The sequence below is a fragment of the Pristis pectinata genome, chromosome 20 (genome assembly GCF_009764475.1).
Source record: "Pristis pectinata isolate sPriPec2 chromosome 20, sPriPec2.1.pri, whole genome shotgun sequence".
Classification (NCBI taxonomy): Eukaryota; Metazoa; Chordata; class Chondrichthyes; order Rhinopristiformes; family Pristidae; genus Pristis; species Pristis pectinata.
Genome location: NC_067424.1, coordinates 23342768 through 23370549, shown reverse-complemented (window position 1 = coordinate 23370549; position 27782 = coordinate 23342768). Strand labels below are relative to the sequence as shown.

General features: G+C 39.2%; 1 protein-coding gene across 9 annotated transcripts in view; it reads right to left on the bottom strand.

The window, feature by feature from the left end:
• Positions 1-27782, bottom strand: part of LOC127580822 (metabotropic glutamate receptor 4-like) — a 903581-nt gene that overhangs the window by 252352 nt on the left and 623447 nt on the right. For 8 of the 9 annotated variants that reach the window (XM_052034744.1, XM_052034738.1, XM_052034740.1 and 5 more), the window contains one exon: positions 5149-5288. The exons of the other annotated variant lie outside the window; for it this stretch is intronic. In XM_052034744.1, the coding sequence (XP_051890704.1) occupies positions 5149-5288 (140 nt within the window). The remainder of the gene's footprint in view (positions 1-5148; positions 5289-27782) is intronic. 9 annotated transcript variants of the gene reach the window in all.

Here is a 27782-nt window from a genome sequence, read left to right as displayed (position 1 = left end):
ACTCCATGATTCTATCGTCATGTCACAACCAAATATGCCAGGATTGATTCATGATTGGAACAGACAGTTTCACATTAAATACCTGTTAAAGTACGCAAATCAGTGACAAGAATATTTTAGGAAGAAACACAGCAACCTGCAACAGCTGAATTTCTGACAAGAGGTCTTTGATCTGAAACGTTTTTTTAACCATGGATGCTGCTTCACCTGCTGAGTATATGCAAAATTTTCTGTTTATCTTTCAGATTAACAGCATTTACAGTTTTGTTTTTGATTTACCAAAGCCTATATAGTTGTCGCGGGGTCAAACTGAAGTTGCTTTCATTATGCATTTAATTCTCCATTATTTTGAATTTCCATGTGATACTTTGATATTTATATCTGATAATTAACACCATGGGATTGTTCAATTCCTATCTCATATTTTTAGCTGTAGACCTTAGGGTGACATAATTTTAACCAGTTTACTGTGGTCCTAATTCACTTTAATCTTCTAACAATGTTTGTTTTTATGACCATTTATAATTCACATTGCTGAATCTTTTTGATGTGAGTCATTATCGAAGTAGTAGATCTTCCAAGAGAAGAAAAGTAGCTGAACACACTTTGTTTTAAAAGTGGAATGTATCCCATTATGCATAATTCTTATATTATTAAATGTCCCATCTAGATAAATGGATTTATAATCTCTGTTCCTTTTGACAATTGATCATTAAAAATAATTAAAATAGGGAAACTCAGAAAATTATATGAATGTGTTAAGTATTTGCACACATTTGCAATCATTTCAAAGCTGTGAATTTAGACTTGTATTTAATTTGTCATCTAAATTTACATCTGCACAGGAAACAAGACAAATTAATAAACTTGCTGAAGTCAATGAGAATCAAATGAAGATTCCTAGGTGTTACCTTTAATCAACAAGGAAAGTATTTAAAGTTCCTTGAGTATAATAATTAAAAGTTTTCAAAAAAGTTTGTGAAGAAAATTCCAGAGCTTATAGCCAAGATGGCTAAAGGTATGGCTGTCAATGATGGAGCATTTACTATGGGATGTTGTACCAACTTCTAATTATATATTGCATTTAATGTCATAAGATGTCCCCAGATACTTCGCAGAAACATTATCAAACCAAATTTGATCGGATCCACATTAGAAAATTGTAGTACAGAAAAGTGCATGGAAAAAGAAGAAGAATTTCAGGGAAGTCTTGAAAGAGGAGAGACAGTTCAAGAGGGAGAGATGTTTTGGGGATAGATTCTACAAGTTGTGGCTTTGGCAGCTGAAGTCATTTGTAGCTAATCAATCAGAAACAGCGTAAGGATCAGGAGAGATGGTGATGAGGTAGAGCTATGTCTCATCAGCTTATGTAGAACCCAATGCTATGTTTTTGACAAATACTGCCGACTGCAGCTTGTGAACAAGGAATATAACAAAATCAGGGTCAGATCCTTAGGGACTGACAGAAATAACAAAGGTTAGCAGTCTGTCCAGGATTAAGCAGGTATGCTGATGAGTCCGTCAAACTTGTTTGGATATCAGATAAATAAAACAACAGTTGAAGTTATATTAAAATCAGAATTATGGACATGTGGGCTTCTATTTTTTAAATGTGAGAATTGGCCTTGTTCTCAACTAAACCTCCAAAATTTGACAATGATAACCCTCAGCATATTCCTCTCAAAACTGACGGACACTTTGGAATGAATCCTTGTAACCTGGTTAACCTACCCTTCATTGAACATTAAGATATAATCTCCAAAGGCTTTTATCTGCATGATATCATGCTATAAAATGTCACATATCCTCAACAGGTAATCATTCAAATGGTTAGATATACGAGTTAAGGGAAAACAGAGCCATCCTGGTTCAAAGGCACAAGCTGATGAGCATTAAAAGTTGAAATTGTGATGCTAGAGGAGATTCAGAAACAAAATGTCAAGATGTACAGGACTGCAGTATTTCATCTCTTGGCTCCAAGCACAAACTGAATACTGAGATATAACAGTACTGAGAAAGGCATACCTGCAGATTAGCCAAGCCTGGATGAGAAGATGATTGAAGGGACAAGATAATGGTCATAGATAATGGGTCACCACTGATATTTAAAGGGAAAATAGAGCAGCCACCAACAAATCAAACAGGCAGCACTACGAAGCTCTTTGACCCACAGGACCAGCTATCTTCTTCTCTGTGCAGTTGTCGGCAGTTTCTAACATTATAACATTATAACATTCAGCCGCACTGCAGCTTCAAATTTTGAATTTAATTGCCCTGTTCTGCAAGCAAATGGAATGAAATCTGGGCTCTTAAGGGTCTCACAATGGTGTACAACATGAGGGAATGCACACATTGCCTTGATTCTGAGAGGAATAATAGTGGGGCTATTAGACGTTTAAGTGTTAAGGAATAAATTGGACCTTCCAGTACTTACACCTGTGTAGTTAAACTTGGAAATCAGGGACAACAAACAATTTGCTGGAGGAACTCAGTGGGGTGGGGGAGGGGGGAAGGAATTGTTGACATTTTGGGACAAAGCTCTGCATCAGGACCTTCAAACATGCTAAACAAACTAGGGCCTGTTCATTCACAAATTAGAAACAAGGAATTACATGTAACTACTTTTTAAATGTAACATTGTGTTAAATAATAATTCGACCATATGCATAACATTAAATTAAATATAACTTTTAAAAATCACCTTATTTTGAAATATCCATGTTGGGAAATTATAATACACATAACGAAAATCATATATTTTAGGGCCATAAAGTTTATTCATCAACAAGTATGGCTTAGTGCACAATCAACAAAAGAATCCTCATTTTAATAGACATTTTAATAGCTTTTTCACGGTATTTTAAAATGGATAAATAGTTTTTAAAAAGATTAAATTCACATTGTTTCAAGTGATATCAGCTTGATAATGCTGCAAAATGCTGCAAGCAGTAAGACCTGGAAGGTCCAACAATAACAGAAACTTTGGAATTTATGCTTAAACCACATCTTGGTGAAAATTCCAAAGTTGCTATTAATTGTGTTTCTTTATTTTACGAAGACCCACAAGCATACATTCCTACAATGGCGCAAAGATGTGTTTTCTTCCATTTTAATTAAAGGTCTCAAAAGACAAACATCTTTTATCGTGTTTGGCCCAATTGTTAGTGACCATGATTCTTATCACAGTTGGTATTTAGAACAACTATTGCTATATTGCTGTGGTTACTTTCCAGGCAAGTTTAAAATTCATAATCCTAAAAGAATTATTATTAAACATAAGGTAAGGTAAGGTATCTTTATTAGACACACGTACATCGAAACACACAGTGAAATGCATCTTTTGCGTAGAGCGTCCTGGGGGCAGCCCGCAAGTGTCACCATACTTCCGGTGCCAACTTAGCATGCTCACAGCTTCCTAACCCGTACATCTTTGGAACATGGGAGGAAACCGGAGCACCTGAAGGAAACCCACGCAGACACGGGGAGAACATACAAGCTCCTTACAGACAGCGGCAGGAATTGAACTCGGGTCACTGGTGCTGTAATAGCATTACGCTAACTGCTGCACTACCGTGCATACTGAATTTCAATAAATTTACTGTTGTATCTGATCACATTTTTCAAAAAGCTCACTTACAATGAAATGAGTATGACAACAATAGCAAGAGCAATTAGTAACCAATTAGTCCATTCCTTGCCCATCTCAACTGAGGGATAATGTTTGACAAGACACCTGAAGGTCTCCTTACTCTTCTAATAATGCCATGAGAGTGTTCAAAACCACCTGATTCAGAAATAGCAGAAAAGTCTCTCTTTTCAACAGCCTCTCAAATACTACACTTAAATGTCAACCTGCATTATGAGCTCAGGCCCTGAAATTAGAGTCTTGGTGGGTGGTTGCTGGATGCTGGATAGAGGGATAGGGTAGTGGCTGCAACTTTTAATTCAAAGCACCATCTGAGCTAAGTTGGAATGACTGAATAATGACCGAATAATTTCTATAAAACTAATTGTTGGTTTAAATATTGATGTAACTTGATTGTTTGGGTTAGAATTTCTGCACCGTCATTGAGTCAGCATTAACATATTTATTTCAATTTGTTGCTGCTACATTTTGGACTTGTTAAAAATTTCTGCGGTGTGAGAAGTTGAAAATTAATTTTGTTTGCTCCACAATTGTGAGAACATTAATGACAGCCAAACTGAAAATAGACGAGGCCCAGAAATCCCAACAATCCTACTGGCCATCCATTTATTGTTAAGTATGTTTGCATGAGCATGCATAGATGCACACCAGCTCAAAGAGAGAGGAAAAAAGGATTTATATGGTACCTTTGAAATCCCTTTCAGGGAGGTTCCAAAGCACTTTACAACCAAGTACTTTTGGAGTTTGGTTACTGTTGTAGTGTTGGAATTGTAGAAATCAATTTGCAAACAGAACGTTCCTAAAAAGAACAATGTGGTAATGGCCAGGTCATTTGTTTTGGTTGAAAAGAAAAATAGCAGCAGATGCTGGAAATCTGAAATAAGACAAAAAAAATGCTAGAAACACGCAGCAAGTCAGACAGCATCTGTCTGTGAAAGTTTTGATGAAGAGTCTGCATATGGAAATGTTAACTATATTGCTCTTTCCACAAATACTGCCTGACCTACCAAGTGCTAATAGAATTTCTGTTTTTATTTCACCTGGTTTAATAATGTTGGGTGAGGATTGACTACTGGCCAAATTACCAAGGATACCCTCTGCTTCTTCAAAATAATTTCCTGAAACCTTTTATATCCAATTGCAAGGATAGACAGGGATTCATCTTAACAGCTCATCTCAGAAACTGCACATGCATCGTTGTGGCATTCCCTCAGCACCATATTGGAGCGCTTGCCAAGGTTCCCATGTTCAGCTGTCTGGATTGGGCCAAGTTGTTGCATACCAATCTCATCAGTCACAGAGAGCTGTACTTCCACTAACAATAAAGCAAAAAATTTGTTGGGACAGTGACACACTTTGACCAGTTCATCCCATAGACCACTGTCAATGGACTGGCAAGAATCAGTGCTCCAACAGTGCTTTAAAAACTGTAAATGACTCACACATTTCATGTAAAAATGGTATATTTCTTAAAAGAAAATAAAAACAGATATGCTGCTTACATTTAAATGAAGTTTATTCACCCACTGTCCAATGACTGAATATGTACGTGTGAAATTGTCCTTGATTTGGTACTGATAAATATCGTAACGTCCAGGAGCATCTCCATTTTCGTTAAAGGTCACAGGGATTCCTGCACTTCCTGCAAACAATGAGAAAATAAATGGTGATATTTCTGAACTGTTTAAGACAAATTCACAAGGTAGGCCAAAGCAAAAATACTTCTCCTGTACATTTCTAATTAAGTGTTCTTCTCATTTCTGAAGTCTATTAAAATCATTAAAACGTATTATTAACAGAAGTCTCAGAGGAAACATCAGTGTGCAGAAACAGCAAGTAGTTGAGTCACCTTTCCATCTTAAAGGGAATCTCAACAACTGACAAGAAAATGAGTCTGGTGATTTGGAAAACCCCTTCATGCCAATTGCTTTAGGGTTTTCAGCCACAAAGGTGCACAAATGCAATGGTTCAACATTTCTATCGAAATGTCAACTGTTCTGTGTGGTTGTGCCAGTATTTAATTTTGTAACTGTGTTGATGTTTGGGTCTCCCACTCAAGCACATCTGAACATTAATGTTGTGAACTACCACACACTCGACCATTGCCGATAAGATAAAACAAGATAAGATATCTTTATTAGTCACATGTACATCGAAACACACAGCGAAATGCATCTTTTGCATAGTGTGTTCTGGGGACAGCCAGCAAGTGTCGCCAAGCTTCCGGCGCCAACATAACATGCCAACAGCTCCTAACCTGTACGTCTTTGGAATGTGGGAGGAAACCGGAGCACCCGGAGGAAACCCACGCAGACACAGGGAGAACAGACAAACTCCTTACAGACAGTGGACGGAATTGAACCCGGGTTGCTGGCACTGGAATAGTGTTACACTAACAAATCCACTGCACTCCAATACCAGCTTCTCATTGACTCCAGCAATGGAGCTCAAATCATTGCAGTTTCCCAGCAGCTGCTTTGGGAAGTCTGCCCACTGAACTGGTGTCCAGATTTTCACAAATGTTCTAACCAGTCTTAACAGTTTTTAGAGCTAGTTCAGTCTTGCAGTATGGCTTACTTGTGTCAGGCTTACAACTCTGTCATTCAGTTCTGAGCAGTTTCCTCAAGAAAGTCCTCATCAGGAATCCACTCAGATTAAGTATTCAGTGTTGAGGGTGGGTTGTGAGATATTCTGAAGAAATTGCAGGTATTTGTGTTAGCTGCATGCATTTTTAATTTTTTTTTCATTGTTTAAGATATGGGTGTCACTGGCAAAGCCAGCATTTATTACACATCCCTCCTTAGTCTTAAGAGCATGATGGTGAGACACTTTCCTGAACTCTTACTGTCTTATTGGTGAATGATATTGGATAGAGAGTTCCAAGCATTAGTCCCAGCAATGATGAAGGAAAGCAAAATATTTCCAAATCATTATTTAGCCTTTCTCAATTTTTCTAAGTCTTGCTGCATATGGCATATTTGTGCACTGTTGTGAACGCGATTGAACACTGTGTAGTCTACAAGAAGCTTTTACACTTCTGACATTTAGAGGGAAGGAAAGTCATTAATGAAGCAGCTAAAGATGATGCAGTCTCAGAGACTGTTCTGAGGAACTCCAGATGCGATGTCCTAAGACTGGAATAATTGACCTCCAACAACCAGTTATCTTCCTTTGTGGAAGGTAGGAATCTAGCTACTGGAATGTTTTCCCCTTGATATCTATGGACATCAGTTTTAACAGGGCTCTGGGATGCCACAGTGGGTCAAATGCTGTCTTCTAATCATTGACAATTACAAGCAAACCCTACTTTATGGCTGTTCAGGAAAGGGAAATTCACCCTCATGTAATTTAAAAACCTTGGATACTGAAGAAAAATATGTTCTTACGACATTTATGTGAATAAATAATCACGATTATTGTTCAACTCATTTCTTGGCGCATGTGCAGGGATGATGTGGTTTCGCGTTATGGAAAATCGTGATAGGGCCATTTTCTAGGAATGAAAATCCTCTCCCGTGGGGGTCACCTGTACTTTCAGCTCATGTCTGGAAATTCATTTGCACTCCATATTCCTGACACCGTAAAGTTTTGCAAAGTATCCATTCCTGTTGCTTAAATCATCTAAGGTGTTACCACCCTTGCCTTCCTGCCTAACTTCTGTCTACAGATCAGTGAACTACATATTGAAGATAATGTTTCTATCTGATCACTTGGTATATACAGTTTGTGTTGGAACAGCATTAACTCAGTTTCCTTCTCTCCACAGATTTTCCTGACTTGTTGACAATTTTTAATTTAATCGATATTTCTAGCATCTCACAATTTGATATATTATCTCTCTCCTTATTCATATACCTCTACTTACATATTTTCAAACAGGTCAGCTGCTATCAGCAAACCTTCACCACCCCTCTCTGCCAGCAGCATCTGTATCAGTCAGTTTGTTTTCACCCTGTCATAGATATTCTTTTCGTTCTCTCACCTTCCTCTGCATCTTAAAACATATTTGTTTTCAAACATTTCCTTGTTATAGTGAAAGATCGTCAACCTGAAATGTTATCTATATTTCTTTCCCTCCTGATACTGACCAACCTGCTATTGTTGGCATTTTCTGTTTCTTTTTCAATCTGCAGCATTTTGCTTTTTGCTTACTTCATAAACCACCAGGAACAAAATGGATTGTCTACTGCGCTAACTTCAATACCATGGCCATCGAATTGTGCTCCAAGTAAAAAATGACCTCTTTTGAGCCAACTGTGTGGACCACATTGCAAAGGCAGTGAATCATGACAAATTGATTGATTCTAGATTTGACCTCTTTTTTCAAAGACTAGGAAATGGAAAGTTCAGTTGGTCGAATTGTTTTGTCTTCACACACATGTACAAAGAGAAAAATGATTTCATGTTAACAATGCAGATTATTTTTCAAAGCCAATATTATATCTGAATTATTAAGTGATAAATGATTGTTGTGGATGGTGAGGGAGCTTGTCAAGGATACAGCAGGATATAGAAGAGTTGAAAAATTGGGAAGAGAAATGGCAGTTTAATCAGGACAAGTATGAGGTGATGTATTTTAGGTGGTCAAATGCAAGAGCAAGGTATACAGTAAACGGTGGGGCCCTTAGGAGCATTGACGTACAGAGGGATCTTAGGATGTAAGTTCATAGTGCCACAAAAGTGGCAACACAGGTGGATAGGGCGGTAAAGAAAACATAAGATACCTTTATTAGTCACACGTACATCGAAACACAATGAAATACATCTTTTGTGTAGGGCGTTCTGGGGCAGCCTGCAAGAGTTGCCACGCTTCTGGCGCCAACATGACGTAGAGCATGTTTGCCTTCATTGGTCAGAACATTGAATATAAAAGTTAGCAAGTCATGTTATAGCGAGATAAAACTTTGATTAGGCCACATTTGGAGCACTGTGTGCATTTCTGATTACCACACTATAGGAAGGATGTGGAAGCTTTGGAGAGGGTGCATAAGAGGTTCACCGAGATGTTTCCTGGATTGAAGTGTATTAGCCAAAAGGAGAGATTGGACAAACTTGGATTGTTTTCTCTAGAGCTGAGGGGCGACCTGATCAAAGTATATAAAATCATGAGAGGCATAAATAGGGTAGATAGTCAGAGTCCTTTTTCCCCAGGGTGGACATGTCAAATACCTGGCTCTGAAACAGGCAACAAAGGGGGCTATCTAAAGGAGGTGTGCAAGGCAAGCTTTTTACACAGAGATCAGTAGGTGCCTGGAACACTCTGTCAAGGGAGGTGGTAGAAGCGGATACAACAACCATGTTTAAGAAGCATTTAGACAGAAACATGAACAGGCAGGCAGGTGAGGGATACAGACCATGTGCAGGCAAATGGGATTAGTTATATTGGCATAATGGTTGGTGAAGACCTGGTGGGCTGAAGGCCCTGCTCCTGTGCTGTACTCTTTTATGTACAACCTAAGGATTTTGTATAAATGCAATGCACAAATGGGTTAAACCACTTTATTGATTCTCTTATACATACCTGCAGTTCAATTACTGTTATAGAGCTTTTTTAGAAAGGATCTCAACTAACCACACATGACTGAAGAACCTCATTTAATGAACAGCTTGAACAATATATTTCAGTTTTGTAACACTGTAATATGTTCAGGATTCCTAATTTGCGTTGATACATGTTTTATTCATAGCAATAGGTTGCAAGTCAAAACTAAATCCACACCAACGGAGAACTGATCAGGCAGGAACAACATATCTTTAAGAGAACAAAAATGGTAGCTTAATCCATAGTACCAATTATTTTGAGTTTAAGGAATGACTGCTTGGTCCAACTACATTTTTTTCATTTTGATTAAGTCAGTGGAATCATTCTTCAGGAAATACTATTCATTATTTTTTTGGGAATTTAGCAAAACAAACCTCTCTGCAGTTGCCAAAGCAAACTGAATTTTGAGCCTCTGTGAAGGCCAATAGTTTATCTAGTAATTGTTGCTGGTTATACTTCAAAGGCTTTACTGCCTACTCTAAGTCTTCCCTAAATCACTCTTGCACTATGACATATTTTTCATCCTCAGTGATTCTTAAGCACCAGGTACTCACTGGAATGTTAGTTATACAGAGGCATGAATGGTGATGTTCTATGTTGAAGTTTCCATGGGCATTTTCTTCTAATATCAGCCTGCTCCTCACTGATTTTAATCTTGTTTTTGTTTTCATTTTTTGCTTTATTGAGTGTGCCACAGGTCTTTGACTGGTCCAGGGATTGCAAAAATAAAATGGCTGGAGGCAACGTTTTGTTTCTCTCACCCAGCTTTCAATTTAAGAAAATATTTCATTCTACACATATAATTCAAACAGACTTCTACCCAATCTCTTGTCCAGAGCCCTGGATTATTAATCCAGAACCAGAAATTGGAGTAACAGCAGGCTGCTGGGGAATTAAAATCAAGTAAATTAAAATATCTGTAATAAATCTAATGAATTGTAAAATCTCATTTTGCTCATTGATGCCTTCAGAGAAAGGCATTTGTCTGTGTACAGTTTGCACATTTTCCCTGTGACTGTATAGATTTCCTTCAGGTGCTCCAGTTTCCTCTCACATCAAGAAGACGTGCAGGTTGGTAGGCTATTTGGCCACTGTGAATTGTCCCTAGTTCGTAGATGAGTGGTAGAATCTTGGGGGAATTGATGAGAATATAGAGAGAATAAAAATTGGGATTAATGTAGGATTAGTGAAAATGGGTGGCTAATAGCACAGATTTGGTGGGCAAAAGGGCCCGTTTCCAGGCTCTGTCTCTCAATGACTTTATAATTCTATCCCACTTATTTTGTCTGACTTATCTGTGACAACCAGCTCAAAGAAGTGTGTTGACTCTTAAAAGCTCTTTGAAGCAACCTAGCAATCCAATCAGTTCAATGGCTTTTAGGCCTGAGCAATAAATATTGGTTGAGGCAGAAACATCTGCGTAACGTGAATGAGTTGAAAACAATACTCAGAAAACTTGTTACTGGATACCAAAAGTGTTAGATGATTATCTGATGATACTATTTTGAAACATAACAAATACTACTCTGCTAGATAGCCATATTATGTGATTATGACAAACATAAAATCATAATGGGAAATCACAAAGAATTTGTTTTCTGAGAAAATACACAAATCACCAGATTATTGTCCACAAATTCATCCCTGGTCAGTAATACAAAATGAGCTATATAGTTGCATCAACATGTTGTTCTCTGTCTCAGATCCATTCCATTGACTTCATTGGAAGGAGTTTCAGAGGCTCAGACTAACACACTGACCTGACAATATCACAAGGTCAGCACAGTTGACCAGGGAGTCAGCTCTGGGAGTACACACTTTCTCAAGAAAAAGTTCTCTTGTGGGTCCAAACCATTTCATTTCAGAGAAACTCAACAGCATTGGTTAACAAACCAAAATCTAGGTCTCTTCCAAGACACCTTCATTTGGTTTATTTGATGGATTTTCTCTGTGCTTCAAATCATTTTCAACTACAGGATATGGCATCACACAAAGTCATTTATAGGTTGGGTTTCTTTGCAGAAAAGAGTCCAACATTTTTACTCTGACAACTGTTGGCATTCATTAATTACATTAGCTGGATTACACTGAGAGTTGTTGAATGAATCTCTGACATTTGAAACTACAATTATCTAAACTCATCATGGCTTGAGCTGCTGATACCTGTTAGCTATCCATTGGTCACTATCACTCTAGTTTATCAAACTCTTCTTGGGAAAGTGTGAGCAAATAAATCTCACTATTTGTTTACATGTTTATGATATTGGAAAGCTTATTATTATAAAGGCTGAAATTTGATGTACACTCTGAATCTTCATGACTTTTTTTAAATTGAATTAAATTTGAATGGGCCATTGTTTCTGCTGACTATTGATGAACTTATTAAAAATGCCCAGGGCTAAAATAGCCAAAGATATTCGCACAATTCACTGGCAACCAAACATACTCTGACCACTGCCATCATGAAGCAGATGTGAAATGGCATTTGCCAAAATGGAAGAATCAATCTCTGATTTACTCAGGCAGGGGAACTGAGGACAATTGACCTTCAGCACCCAGCAATAATGTAAATATTCAGCTAACAGAATATAGAGGAATTGGAATGCATATATATAGGAATTGCATGAAATAAAGAAATTAAAATGTAAAACGTCATTTTGTTTAAAACTATGTATGATTCAACAGCAACAGACAGCTCAACTCTGTTTCTTAGAATCCTTTAAGTTGCAAAATCCTGATTTCAAAAAGCAAAATAAAATCCTGGGCATAACTTTTGTGAGAGTAGCACCATTCTAACAGTGATGATCACTGAGCAAGCCCAATGGAAATAGCATGAATGGTCATTTACCTGAACGCTTCCATTTAAATTGAGTTGGAATGGGTAAATATCCTCACACATTTTACCCCATTATTACAGTTTTTGCTTTTTTTTAAAATCTGGTAATACAATTAAAACTACATGCTTTTTGAATGAATCATTAAAATTAGTTCAGCTACTTTTCCAAAGAGCTGATGAAGGAGCAACTTATCACCATTTGCTCAGGTACCAGCACCCACCTTTCTGACTCAAAATCCAATTTAGAACTGACCCTAGAATCAAAACTACCACTTCACAGCAGCACAATGAGAACTTTGCAAGTGACAATCTTTAGAGAAGATAAAAAGTAAATGTATTCCAGTGAATGGCCAAAATATTCTATATCCTGGAATTCTCCAAGACCACTGTGGAAGTACTTTTTTTCCAGAAAGACTTAAGTAGTTCAAGAAGGTGGGCTCTCTTCCACCATTGTAATGGCAAATGAGGAATGGGCAATAAAAGCTGGTCTTGCCAGTGACACCTACATCTCATAACCCTGGCATTATCTGAAGTAGTCCTCCTGGTATCTTGCACAGTATTCTTTCTTCAACCAAAATTTCCTAATAAAATTAAGCTTAACTGAATCTTAAGTCCTATTTTTCTGTACTTTCACATCTCCTAATGAAACAGAAGGACGCTATTCTTGCATTGAGTCTATGCTGGTTTACAGAGAACTGGATCCCCCACCAATTTTCCCCACATTTCTTTCAAATCCCAGAATCTACTGCCTACCTATATTAGAGGGGCAATTTGCAGTGGTCAATTAACTGACCAACCCACATGTCTTTGCGATATGGGAGAATACCAGAACACCAGGAGGAACCCCACACAATAACAGGGTGAACACAAAAACTCTGCCTGAAATAAATGGTTTGGATTTTGTAGGGACATTTTGTGGCTGGATCTTATTTTGGTACCTCCATATGATCCCACTGAATCACGAAAGGCTGTATGACTATACAGGTCCAGTCACATCGCAACCCTGTTGCAGAGGCACGCTTAAGATAAGTGCACCCTTATTTCAAAAGTCAGAGACAAACACGGTTAGCATGCCACTACCTTAAATACTGGGCCAAGAATCATTTGATGTGAAGCGTTTTGGAATATTTAGATAAATGCAAATTCTTTTCTATTTCACTATTTTTGTTTTGTAGGTTGTGAATCATGCATGTATGTAGCTCTCCAGAGCCTCATCATTAAAGTGTGAATCTGGATAGTAAGTGTTCAGACCTTAGAGCAATGCGGGTAGAAGTATAGGGCTGTCTTGGCCCCACCAGACAAGCACAGATGTACTTCTAGTAGTCGTTAATGAATGGAAATCAGAAGGAGGAATACATGACAGGTTTCTTTTTCTCTTAAACTCAAGGTAGCAAAACCAATTATAGTGTGCTTATTGCAACGCTGGATAGAATCAGCTAGTGACACAGACTGGGAATTGAACTTATATTTTTCCATTAGGATCATTTTAATGAATCTGCAGTATACTATGTTGTTCGCAATTACCAAGATCAGATTCATAATGGTTCATTCCTCCTCACGGTCGCTCTCTGAACACCATGTAACTATGCCACCTAATGTACCAAAAAAATTAATGAATATGCCTAATGGATATTAATAGTGTGAAGGATGCAATAAAACACCCTCTACATTATTAATCAGAGTTAATAAATGGCTTAAAGAATATCAGTGCATCACAATTATTTTTTTACAATAGCTACAGACGTGTTAAAATTTGGTGGAATTTCCTCAATCCATAATTGTTATTTTCCTCATCAGATGATGAATACGGCCAAAGAGTCTTCCAATGCATTCGTGCCAGTATTTAAAATGAGGGGGGGTTTATCATGCTTTCTTCTTCTCAGTTCTTAATATGATAACAACTGAATATTAAAGGAGCGACAAACAATCTGTTGCAGAAACTCAGTGGGTCGAGCAGCATCTGTGGGGGGGAAAGAATTGTCAATGTTTGAGTCGAAACCTGTATCAGGCCTGAGCTCCTCCAGCAGATTGTTTGTTGCTCCAGATTTCAGCATCTGCAGTCTCTTGTGTCTCCTGAATACTACAGGAAACCACTTTGTCTTCAAAGCTGCATGGAGGTGTGTGGCAGGCCAATAATTGTTTTAACCAAGGCCTCATCCATACAAAATAACATGTTAAAGGACCAAAATAGAGTATTTCTTTGTGCAATTAATCATTGTGGATAAGAAGAAATAAAAGAGGTTGATTTGCAGGTTGTGGTAGATAAGAGAGTAGTGATGGATTCTGTTAAGGAGGCCAGTGGGGGACTCTTCCACAGATGGGGCAGGAGGTAATGGATGGGGGAGATAGTTGAGTAGTTTTGAGCTTGTACATTCTTATGCTATGGCCTCGAGTTTGTCAAACCATCCTGATTGCTCCCTCTCCACCAGGTAGTCACAGAGCAAAGATTCCCAACAGTCAGTAAGAATGTTGTATTTCTTCAGAGAGATCATAAGCATATCATAGTATCTCTTCCCATGGTAGAGCTCAGAATAATGTGTCTGGTGTCAGGAGTGTGAACAATGTGGCCTTTTCAATAGAGCTGACTGAGTGAAAATAGGGTCTCAATGCCAGGAAAGAACATGGACTTAGATTTTTGTATCCTTCCAGTGAATTTGGAGAATTTTGAGGAGAGAGCATTGGTGGCATCTTTCCAGTGCCTTGAGATACCTGCTGGCAGTAGTTCAGGTCTCAGCATCCCACAGGAAGGCAGGGATCATTGCTGCTCAATAGACCATGAGTTTTGTGCCAGCTATGAGCTCGAGTTGTAAATATTCTTTTCTTCCACTTCAAATGATCATTGGCAGTGCTAGAACATTGAAGGTAGTGGTGAATTTTACCATCGGCGTTTCTTTGTTGAGAGGTGGCACCTGAGATATGAGAAGTGCACCACATTTTCTAAGGTCTCCCTGTGAACCTTTATTGTTGTATGGCCATGTGGTGCAGTTGGGGCAGGTTGTGATACAGGACCCTTGTCTTGCAAATGTTGAGTGTTAGGTTCAACTTCATGCAGTTCAGTGAAAGCCTTGATGATGGCTTGGAGCTTGGCCTCAGCACATAAATAAACACAAGTCTTGTCTGCATTCTGCAGCAGTAATATTTGTATCACTTGCCAATACCAATACCAATAAAACTGAAATTGAGGAACCATTAAGTATAGTTAAATTAGTGATTGCTAATTAATGAACTTCCAGGTAGTTTTCTATGAGGTCTAAGACATGGACGCAAAACTTTAAATCAAAAGGAAGGCTTTTGGTGCCAGTTATTTCCCATCTCAGAGCTACTATGTGTAAATAATCTTTATGGATTTATCTGGTATTTGCATAAAGCTTTTCCATAACTTCGATATGCATAAGAAAAGAAAGTCAAAGCCACTGCATATCTAGCCTATTATTTCTTTTGACTGAGTGTAAGTGAAATATAAAATAATTCCAGCATTGACATGGTCACAAAGCTACCCTTTATGACCTTACACATTAGTACTTCATGAGCAAGAGAAAAAAAAATCTGGTTTCAAATAATTCCCAAAATGCTGTCATTCTTATCAAGTCCTTGCAGAAATGAGAAGTACTTATGAAGTGTTGCAGCTGTTAACAGTCATTAAAATTCATAGGTAAGAGATATGAGCTTCTATAAAAGTAGAGGCAATCATTGCACTAATGGGTAAGTTTGTCACTAGGGCCCAGAATGTTTCACATGCACTTCAGTTCTCCAGTTAATCCTTAAACTATTATACTAGGTGATACAATAGTTGTAATTGGATAAGTAGCAGGAGCCTTGATTGTGCTTTACTGTGACAACCAGATAGTTTTTATTGGTGAAGATCTGACAGCCCCCTTGGCGATTAATAATTCTCCTGACCTTTATTTTTCTTTTCTATCTATGAAACCCTCAGTGATTAGGTTAGTGAGGTTTGACATAATAGGAAGTTAGTGAGCATTGCTCGTCAGGAATTTATAACCCACCAGTGACAAAGCATGTACTAAAACTGATTTATCAAATGATTGTAGGTTTGTACCTGACAGGTAGAAGCCTCATATTATCCATAACATTCTGGACTTTCATCCATGTGGTTTCCACTAGATTTTGCTTTAATTGCATCATGATATTACATGGATTACATCCAGTTTAAAACTCTGGGGAAATGATTTCAGGCAGATTACCTTGGACCCTGCTGATTGCCTCTGGTCCCAACATAGCCACACTTTATACTTCTAGATGACCTTCTGCAAAAGTAGGTATCTGGTGAGGGAGAGTGGGTTTCAAGCAATGAAAAGGCCTCATGTGCCCTATGTTGAGGCCCCCCATTTCCGCCATGATGACCCTCAAACCCTTAGCTCTCCAAAATTACTAGGAAAATATAAATCAGCCAAATGAGAACTTCATCCTGACCCCCTCTACAGTGAGTTACTGCTCTGCTGCTGGGCTCAATGATGAGTCCAGTAAAAGGACACAGCAGATTGATGCAATTGCCATTTTTGATCTGTAGCTTTCAGTAACCTTTACAATCAGACTGATCATATGTCAATTTATACCCTGAAACAATGCAAGGAGACAATGCAAGCCTGTCCAGATGAAGGGTCTCGACCAGAAATGTCAACTGCCCATTTCCCTCCATAGATACTGCCTGATGCATTGAGTTCCTCCATCACATTGTCTGTTGCTGCAAGGATCTCAGTGTTCATTTTGCTAAAATAATCACACCGCTGAGTTGATAAGGAAATAACTGCAGATGCTGCAAATCTGAAATAAAAGCAGCAGGTGCTGGAAATACTCAGCGGGCTGGGCAGCATCTGTGGAGGAAGAAACAAAGTCAACATTTCAGGTCAATGGCCCACTAGAACTGAGAAAATTTAGAGAGCAGGCTTGCAGAGAAGTAGGATTAATGGATTGAACAAAGGGAATATCAGTGACAGAATTTAGGCCAAGAGAAGATGGATGACACAGATTGATGATTAGGAGAGAGTACTGGGGTTATTAACAACAGCTGACCTGAATGAAGGAGGTGTAAATAAGAGAAGAGAGGGAGGAGAACAAATCCTGCTGGAAATCTAAGATAAAGAACACAGCAACTGCAGGAAATTTGAAACAGTAAATGCAGAGAAAGCCCAGAAGGTCAGGCAGCATCTGAGGAGATAGAAGAACTGTTACATCAGAACTGGCCAGGGATTAAAAAGTTAAAAGCTGCTGGAACTCTGAAACATAAATGGAACATGTTATAAATGGTCAGCATGACAGGCAGCAACCATTGAAAGAGAGACAGCACCAATGGCCCAGGCTAATGACTGCATCCCACCATGAAAGTTCATTGATCCAAACCTTGCTCCAAACCCCCATCTCCACATACAAACATACACTCTCTCACACACACAAAAACACACACTGAGTACCTTCTTGGACTTCTGTGAAAGATAGATTTGTTTGTTTCCAGACAGGGTTGTTGAATACTTATTGCGGATTAATTCAACTGTAAATTTAGGGGAGATGAGGTTAGATTTTTACAGAGCCTCCATTAATATGCAAAGCCTGGTTGAAGAAAATGTGGGCACGTTGGACACTTGTGTGTGTGAAAGGCTGGTAAGAAGCTCATCCACCTGTCCAGAATTAATTTCAATTGAAGTAAAAATTGGGCAAAGATGCTACAGCTGCATGCTTTGATGGGCACAGTGGTGCAGCTAGAACAGTTGCTGCCTCAGAGTACCAGGGACCTGGGTTCAATCCTGACCTTGGGTGCTGTCTGTGTGGAGTTTGCACATTCTCCCCGCGACAACGTGGGTTTCCTCTGGGTGCTCCAGTTTCCTCTTACATTCCAAAGACTCACAGGTTGATAGGTTACTTCGCCACTGTAAATTGCCCCTGGTGTGTAAGTGAATGGTAATATCTGGGAGGACTTGGTGAGAATGTGGAGAGAATAGAAAAATGGGATTAATGTAAGACTGGCGTGAATGGGTGGCTGATGGTCAGTGTGGACTCGGTGAGAGGAAGGTCTGCCACTGTGCTGATATTTTCTGTGTCTCAGTGAGTGGGTAATCCACTTCCCCCAGACACAGATCCTGAAAGGTCTCTCAAGTCTGTAAAGATGGTTAGATAACACACCCTCTGAGATAATAAGATATGGAGTAATTATGTATTGCTGATAACCAGAAAAGTTAGCTTAGTCAGCTAATCTGAAACTAAGCTATTCGCTAGAACAGTGGAAGACTTATGTTTTCATTGTCTTTATGCAGAAGGAAATTGAAAGCTCACATCATGAAAACCATTTTCTGTGCATTCATGTATTTTATGTAAAAACAACTAGTTTGTCAGCTCACAGTTGTGAATTGTTTTGCTAGAGTGCCTTTCATCTGCATTCTGTAAAGACAGAAGTGTGTTGACTTGTACAATTACAACAGGGAGCACAACCAGCAAGATTGCAAGCCTTGCATCACACTACTTTAAACAATATATTGGGCAATTATGATACTACCCAATGAAAACCTTCCTAGTCTAGTAACCGGTGACTTAATTTGAGAGAAAACCCAAAAGTTTGTAACAACCATTCCTTATTCTTTCGCATGTCCTGAATACTTGATAATCGTTATAGAATTGCAAACTGCCAAGTTGAAACATCAGAATGAACAAATGTCAAATTCAAATGTCAAAATATTTCCTTAACCTGATCCAATAAAGTATTGACATTTTAGCTTGCCAAAATAATCTGCTGTGTTTGGTGCCTGCATTGGCATAATTCACGTATAATGTACTGCATACTATGCCAAAAACACGTAAAAGCAGATGAAGATTGTACAAAATCAGGGCGAATAACTTTATTTACAATGGGTAGTTAGCTCCTGACATCAGAACTGAAGGTGCATATGTAAAGAAGGGCTCCATGAGTTCCAGCAGACATCCTTGCTACCTTACTATCCGTTCAGCAGGTAAATTAAAATCTGGAACAACGAATTCCTGGCTTCCGTCTGGTGAGGATGTGACCTGCCAATTTTAGGTCCTAACTCACCTGGTTTCTGCAGGAAGATAGGGCTGAGTTCTCTGCCAGAATTCTAATAAGCACAAACAGATTTTTTTAAATTAATTTCAATCTGAATTATTTTGAAGCCAAGTTACATTTTTAATGTTGGTCACAGGTTCCAAAAGTGCTTCACTCTTATGGCTACAACTGTACCCTTGCATTGTATGAACATTTTTCTCTATTCCTTCTGTAATTCAATATATCTGCACTTCTGTCATTCCCTTCTCCCTGTAATTCTGTGTCCTTGTAACACAGAAACACATTGGCCTTTGCTTTCCAGTTGGAGTTTACCCAGTGCAGTTTCCACCTACCCCCAGAGATTCCTCCTGTCCCTAACCATATTTCAGCTCTAGGATAATTTGTAAATGGGAGACAGGTGGTCTAGCCTGAGACACTGTGACACTTTTTCAGGGGCCTGCCACAGTTGGTTAAGGAAGCTAACTTGGTTGACTCAAAGCAGAGACGAGTTTAGTTTAAAAGTCCTTAACACTGTTCCGTGGGTTCATCCACACCATCACTCAGAGCAACGGTGCAACCCATCTTAACAACAGCAATACTTTGGTCAGCTTTCTGCAGTCATCAGAATGCTTGGACTTGAAATACAGCTACTGCAATCCAATGTCCATAAGTAAATAGGAGCTGCCATACTTCCTTTATTTTAGTGACAATCTCATCCATGTCCAAGGAGTATGTTTTGGCCTTTGAGAGAAAGATAGAGAGTGTCAGGAAGGGCATGGGGTATGAGGGCAGGGGGGATGTTGGTTGGGCGTTTCAAGGGTTGTGCGGTGGTTGTTGGTGATGACAAGTGATTAGCATTTTCCCTGCAGAATTCTAATGAAATGTTGTGTTGGACATTTTGATGAAGCAGAAATAAATAACTTGTCAGACAGTAAAAATGTTATAGAGAACATTGTGAATGGGATATGCAAAGCTCCTTTTAGTAGTGAGATCCCCCTCTCCCCACCCTCCACAGTTGACTGAAGGTCTGTTCCTCCATCCCGCTCCACCATCACTGGCCTCCCTCCATCGTCTACCATAATTTCTCAAAATGTGGAAGGACTTTTGCATAAGATATCTTGGATCTGGGTCTCTGCTGCCATAAAATTTTGCAGCAAAGACCCATGGACAAAGCATGCATTGATACAGCACACCTTGTTGTTTTAGCATGCCTTTCCTGACACTGTACAATTTTGAGTCCTTCAGTAGATTTTGTTTAAATTATGCTTGTGACAGTTAAACATCTCAATAGAAGCACCCGAGTAATTATCAAAATATTTCTTTTTTTGAATTTGCAAAACGGGGGCAGAGGTCAAGGTTCCAAATGTAACCTATCAGAGCAAATGCAGAAAACAGAAGACCAAACTGATTTAAAGTGAACTGACTGATTGCTGTTCATGCAGAAAAGAATTTGTATTCAACATTGGGAAAAGCATGAAACAAATACGGCTTCAAAAATATTTTGCTGCTATCAGTATATATAAATGGTAAAGAGAATTGATATCTATACACAGAAATTTAGCCCAGGACAGCGTGGGTGAAATTATTCCAAATTATTGTTCTCACAAAACATACAAATGCCTGAAGCATTGATACCAAGGTCCAGTATTGAACCTTTTAATGGAAATTCATTTGCAACTTAAATAAAAGCCATACATAGGGCACTTGTTAACTGGTAATGAGCTGCAACAGGATTTAAAACAGGGCACTGTGAAGGAACAAATAGACAGCAAGCTGTTCTACTCCACCAGCTCTGTGATATTTATATAGCAACTCTCCTGCTCCATCTCCTTCAGCATGACTGGTTTAAATGCAGAGCCAGCTCTGTGGGATAGATAGAGAGAGAGGAGACCTAAAAACAGAAGGTGCCTGGACTGAAGTTGGGAGAAAAAGGTAGTATTTTAATAGTCAAATTACAGGTTAAAACTTAAATTAAAAAAGTCATAATTCTGCTGGTGAAAACAATGTTCCTTACTTCATCCAGTATAAAAAGAAAAAGAAATGAGAATAAATGTCACTCAATTTTTATAGGGATCTATTTAAAATATTGGGAATTTTGCTTTAAAGCCAAACATTTTATTCTGCTCCTTGGAATATCATTATGCCCTTGGCAAACTTAGTTACATGCCAGTTTCTGAGCTGATGGTGCACAGATTTTGTACCACAGTGTGTGAGGTCAGTGATCTGGCAGCAGATTGAATTCTAACAATGTGAGATCACCTCAAGAAAATGCGCATTGACTTCAGTTATAGAACAACTGGCATGATTCAAATGTTTCAAATTATCGGCTTGTTCAGTAGATTTCACTTTGAAACTAAAAATATTCAGTTTTCTCTGCTAATATGCAATTGTGATGACAACTTTCATGCCAGTAAGTATAACTCTGTTCATACGTGTGAGCATGTCGACCTGGGTCCTGTTTTGGTAACAAAGAATAATCAGCAGCATGTCCTGGTGCTGCTGGGATTGTGCAAAAACAGTGCCTTGTTTCTATCCAAGCTTAGAACAGTGTTGGCAAACCAGCTTTGAATGCAGCACCACTGATATCATTGGATCAGATTGCAATATAATTTTCCCAAATAACAGCAGTAAACTGGGTGTTGGTTTGCCTCTGAGTTCAAAGGATGTGGTTTCAAGCCATATTCCAGAGAATGAAGTGCAAATTAATTTCTGCCAGACTTTTCCCACTCATCTGGGAATCAAAAGATAAGGTTAGAAGGTGGGTTATTCATACCAGAAGGATGGCTGCTATTTTTATGCAGTCCATCAACTTTAATTATAGTGATAGCAGCAACCAGTCACTGCCAACTGCATTGACCATTGCCTGAAAAGGTCAACAAGTGACAAATATATACTGGAAACCACCAGAACTGTCGTGACTTCATAAGGACTGTCAACTTCCCCATCTTTCAGTGAAGCATTGAACTGATGTTGGGCATGTGTTTGGGTTGTCTAGAGTGGACTGGGCAAACAGATTAAGAGATTGGTCAGTGAATGAGAGTGGCAGATATTTAAGCAGCTAAGTTGTAACACCTAGCAGAAATGTATCCCAATTAGAAAGAGAGATTCCATAAAAAAGATGAACCATCCATAGTCAACAAAGAAAATCAAAGAACATATTATGTCAAAAACTAGAGCTTATAATGTGGCCAGGTTAATCAGTAGATCAAAGGGCTGGGGATCTTTCAGGAACTAACCAGGAAACAAAAACGCTAATAAGGAAGGGGGCAGAAATTGATTTTGAAGAAAAATCTGCAGATTTTTAAAAAGAAACAGGGCAAGTGAAGAGCTAGATGGGGAACTTAATAGTGGATAACAAGGAAATGGCAGATAAATTAAGCCATTACTTTGCATCAGTGTTCAAAGTGGAGGATAATGCAAACATCTCAAAGGTAACAGATGGGCCAGTTTCAGATAGCATAGAAAAATTTGTAACAATCCCTATCATGAGGGACAAGATATTATATATACTAATGGGAATGAAGGCAGACAAGTTGCTAGAACTCAATGGTTTGTACCCAGTGGTTATAAAAGTGTTTTCAGACATAGTGGAGCCATTGGTTGAAGTTGTTCAAAACTCACTGAGTTCTGTAAGGGTTCTGATTGATTGGAAATGTGACTCCCATCTTTAAAAAGAGAAGGAGACAAAAAGCTGGAAACTATAAGCCTACTGTTAGCAAAATGCTTGCGTTTATTATCAAGGATGAAATAGCTAGTCATTTAGGAAGGTTTCATGTAATCAAACCAAGTCAGCATGATTTTGTGAAAGGTAAATCATGTTTGATAAATTTGCTAGAGTTCTTTGAGGTTGCAACAAGCAGAATTGATAAAGGGGAACCTGTAGATGTAGTTTATTTAGATTTTCAAATGGCATTTGATAATGATCCACATAAATCAAAATCAAAAGGCAAACTACTATCTAAATTACAAATGAGTACAGAGGGATCAAGTTACTTTTGGGAGTGAAACACAAAATGTTTTCTAGCAAGTGCAGCAAGAAATTAGGAAGGCAATTGGGGCTTGGAGTTTAGAACTAGATAAGTATTGTTATAATTCTACAGGGTGTTGGTAAAGTCACACTTGAAGTTCAGTAGTTTGGTCCCCTTACTGAAGAAGGACATACTAGTGTTGGAGGCCATTCAAAAGAGTTTCACCAGGTTAATTCCTGGGATGTGAGAGCTAAGCAGCTAAAGAAAGTGGATCTGATTTCTTCGGAATTTAGCAAAATGAAGGGTGATCTTATTGAAACATATACAGTAAGATCTGAAGGGAGCATGACGGAGTAGATGTTGAGATGCTTTCACCCATGGGAAAGTCTCGAAATAAGAGACAGAGTTACAAGGGAGAGTCATTTAAAACTGACTCTTCTCTCAGGGGGTGGGGATCTCTGGAATTCTCTGCCCCATAGAGCTGTGGAGGATAGATCATTGGTCATATTTAAAAGGGAGATAGGGACATTTTTGAAAGATCAGGGAATTGAGGGCTTTTGGGAACTGGCATGGGAGTTGGGGCCCGGGGCAGATCGGCCATAATCATATTGAATGGCGGGGCAGGCTTGAGGGCCAGCTGTCCTGTTCCTATTTTCTTGTGTTGTGGTGAGATGGTGGGGATTCCCCCTTGCTGCTGAATGTATGCTCAGCATGTGTATTAAGATACCAGCTGGAACACTGGACTTTAAAAGTCAGTGTTGAACATTGATTTGCCTTATCTACATACTCTTGGTGGTCATTCTGTGTGTATTCTTTGATAGTCTCATCATTCTGGTTAATGAGGTATCCTGTTCATCCTATTATTCACTGAGGTTACAAGTACCACCTTGAACTTGTCATGCTACTATCAACCCTTACCTCCAGCAATTTGATTACACAAAATTCTTGAGCTGTACAATAACTGAGAAATTCCAGCATCACTAAGATGCCCATTCCAGCCAAACTCTGAGCCATTGTCTGGTGATTCCCATGAACTACTGTTTGTGAGATTGTCCCGTGGGCATTTGGTTACCTGATCTCCTTTCAATTCATTTCAATTCCACATTCCATTCCCACACCAACATGTCTGTCCACAACCTCCTCCACTGCCAGATCATGGCCAAGTGAAAGTAAGAGTGTCCCACCTGGGCCGTCTCCAATCTGGTGGTATGAACATCGAATTCTCTAACTTCTGATAACCACTCTTCCTCTGTCCCTTTCCCTGATTTTTCTTTTTTCTCTCTCTTCCTGATCCAACTGGCTCCTATCACCCAATGTCCTTCCTTTCCCCTCCCCTTTCTTCTCCCTCCTCCCTCTCCCCGTCACTCACACACTCCTCCCACCAGTTCCCCTCCCGACCTCCCTCCCTTTATTACATGGTCCACCATCCTTTCCAATCAGATTCCATCAGCTTCAGTCCCCTGTCACTTCCACCTATCACTTCCATCTATCACCTCCCAGCTTCTGACATCATTCCCGCCTATCAGCGCCATCCCCACCCCCCATCCTGGATCCACCTATCATCTGCCAGCTCTTGCTCCACGCCTTCCCTCCACCTTTTTATATTGGCTATCTCCCCCTTTCTTTCCAGTCTAGATGAAGGGCCTTAACCCAAAATGTTGACTGTCCATTTCCCTCCATGGATGCTGCCTGATGTGCTGAGTTCCTCCAGAACTTTTGGTGTTGCACCTGATCCCCTACATCACCACAATTTATGTGCAATTTCTGCATTTTTCTTAAAGCAATTTAGGATCTCCTGAGAGTTTAAAAGGTACAATACAAGTGCAGGTTTTCTTTCTCTTTTTATTTATTTATTCATTGAATAACACGCCAGGAGTTACATAAGCAAATTCTCGAGCAATTGACGAAAACTATTTTAGAAAGAATCCTGAAGTGACTTAAAGGTTTCCTTTGAACACAAAGGAAGTCTTAATGACCCTTGGACCAATAATCCATAAAAGCTGCTAGTATCTAGGCTTTATTAATGGAATAAGGTTGAAAGGCTTCAGTGCTTGTTCTTAGTATTGATGAACACGTTACTTAGCTATAATGACATAATGATTCTGCACATCCCTGAGGCACTGCACTTGATTTTACACTAATCAGCTTTACCCTCTGTGGCTCATTTGAATATATCATCATATTGGAGTCAATAAACCATTACTGACGAGCTGGAGATTTTGTTTAAGGCACCATACATTTTGAGCAAAAGCAGTATTTGGGGAAAAAAGTAGCAGCCCACTCTTAAATTGACTAGAGGTGCAATAATAGAATGACGAACACCAACAACCTGAGGGGTTTTTTTTCTCATTTTCTTCCTTTTTGTTTTGGATTTGGCTAGCTGGAAGGAGAATTTCTTTATAAAGTAAAATCCAATTAGTTTTATTTAAACTAGAATGGCAAAAGACATCAAGGTCAATTTTCATGACCTATAAATCTATAGATTTCTTGGGCAGCCACTTCTCTGTCTCTTTCACATTGTGGTGGGCTTTTCATGTCTTTCTCCCGTCTGCTGTAAAGCACAAGATGAAAGAGGAAGGAGCACTCCCTGCCTTTCACTTCATGCTACTCTGCTCACTAGCATATCCAGTGAACAACCATGACATATGGTCTGCCTTGGACATTTGCCAGCTGAAGAATCTGAAGGGGCCTGTGGGACAGGCCAAAGATAAAAAGGTAAGTGAAAGTGTTCATCCTTTTCTCTTACCCCAGCCAGAAAACTTGGAGAAACTCAGAACTTTTTGGGTGCTAGTCTCTACAAAGAGATGGAAGGAAAGAATCCAGGAGGCCATTACCCAGCTACAGATATGAGAGGCCTGCTGTTGTCTTAGAGTTTCCTTCCAAATCTTCAAACTGTGGCAAAGACCTGCATTTATATAGCATCCTTAACATAGTGAAATATCACAAGTACTTCACAGGGCTTTCACACAGAGGGAGATAAGTATATGGAACAAGCTGCCAGAGGAAATGGTAGAGGTGGGTACAATTACGGCACTTAAACATTTGGACTGTTACATGAATAGGAAAGGTTTAGAGGGATATGGGCCAAATGCACACAAATGGGACGAGCTCAGTTAGGCAAAAAACAAGTTTGGCCAAAAGACATGTTTCTGTGCTGCATGACTCTACTAAAGGAAGTGGTCCTGTAACTAATGGACACATATTTCATTACATTTACTGATTTATTCAGTTCCTTTCTCTCTCTAAATCTTTCGTGCCCTGAAGTATGGGAAGATATTTGTGTCCTTCGTTATGAAGATGTGATAACAGAACACTAGGAGAGCATTAACGGGATTGGACAAAGCCAGTATGAGTTTATAATGGGAAAATCACGCTTAATAAATCTACTGGAGTTTTCTGAAGATCTAACAAGTAGAATATAGAAGAAAGAATGAGAAGATGTGTATTTGGACTTCTGGTAGGCTTTTAATTTTGTCCCATATGTAAGGTTAGTGTGCAAAATTAAAGCACATGGAATGGGGTGTGGGAGGGGGGGAGTAATGCATGGGCATGAATTGAGAATTATTAACAGATAAGAAATAGAAAGTAGGAATAAGTGGACTTTTTCCAGGTGGCAGTCAATGAGATGTGATAGAGATTAGGGATTGGGCCCCAGCTGTTTACAATGTACACGAGTGATCTGGATGAGAGAACTAAATGTAATATTTCCAAGTTTGCTGACAAGGCAAAACTGGGGAAAGAATGCAATCAGTGAAGAGGATATGAAGAGGCTCTGATGGGATTTAGTCCATTTGGGTAAGTGGGCAAACGCATGGCATATGCAATATTAGTGGATAAATATGAGGTTATCTACTTTGGTTCTAAAAACAGGAAGACAGATTATCATCTGAATAGTGATAGATTGGGAAAAGGAGTGCAACGAGACCTGGGTGTCCTTGTGCACCAGTCGCTGAAAGCAATCATTCAAGTGCAGGAAGTGGTTCGGAAGGCAAATGGTGTGTTGGCCTTCATTGCAAAAGGATTTCAGTACAGGAGCAAGGATGTCTTGATGCAGCTGCAGAGGGTCTTGGTGAGATCACATCTTGAGTTTTCTGTGCAGTTTTGTTCTTCTTATCTGAGGATGGATGTTCTTGCCATGGAGGGAGTGCAATGAAGGTTTACTAGACTGGTTACTGGGATGGCAGGAGAGATGTGGGAGGAGAGACTGGGTTTATAAGACCTATAATCACAATAGTTTAGAAGAATAAGAGGGGATCTCATAGAAACCCATAAAATTCGAGCAGGATTGTACAAACTTGATGCAAGGAGGATGCTCCCAATAGTTGGGGAATCCTGATGAGGGGATTGCTGACTCAGGCAATAGGGGAGGCTATTTAGAACTGAGATCAGGATAAATTTCTTCCCAGAGAAGGTGTAGAACCTGTGGAAGGCTCTACTGCAGAAGACCACTGAGATTGAGTTATTAGCAATAAGGTAGCAATAGAATACAGAAATGGATGATCAGCTACAATCATGTCAAATGGTGGAACAGGTCTGTGGGGTTGAATAGCTTATTCCTGCTCCTATTTTCGAAGTTTAGAGTCACAGAGTACTACAGCATGGAAACAGGCCCTTCAAACCAACTCATCCATGGTGTCCACTAAGCCAGTCCCACTTGCCTGCCTTTGGCCCATATCCCTCTAAACCCCTCCTACCCATGTATTTATCCAAATGTCTTTTAAATGTTATTATTGTACCTGCCTCAACCACTTCCTCTGGTGGCTCATTCCATATACAACCCTCTG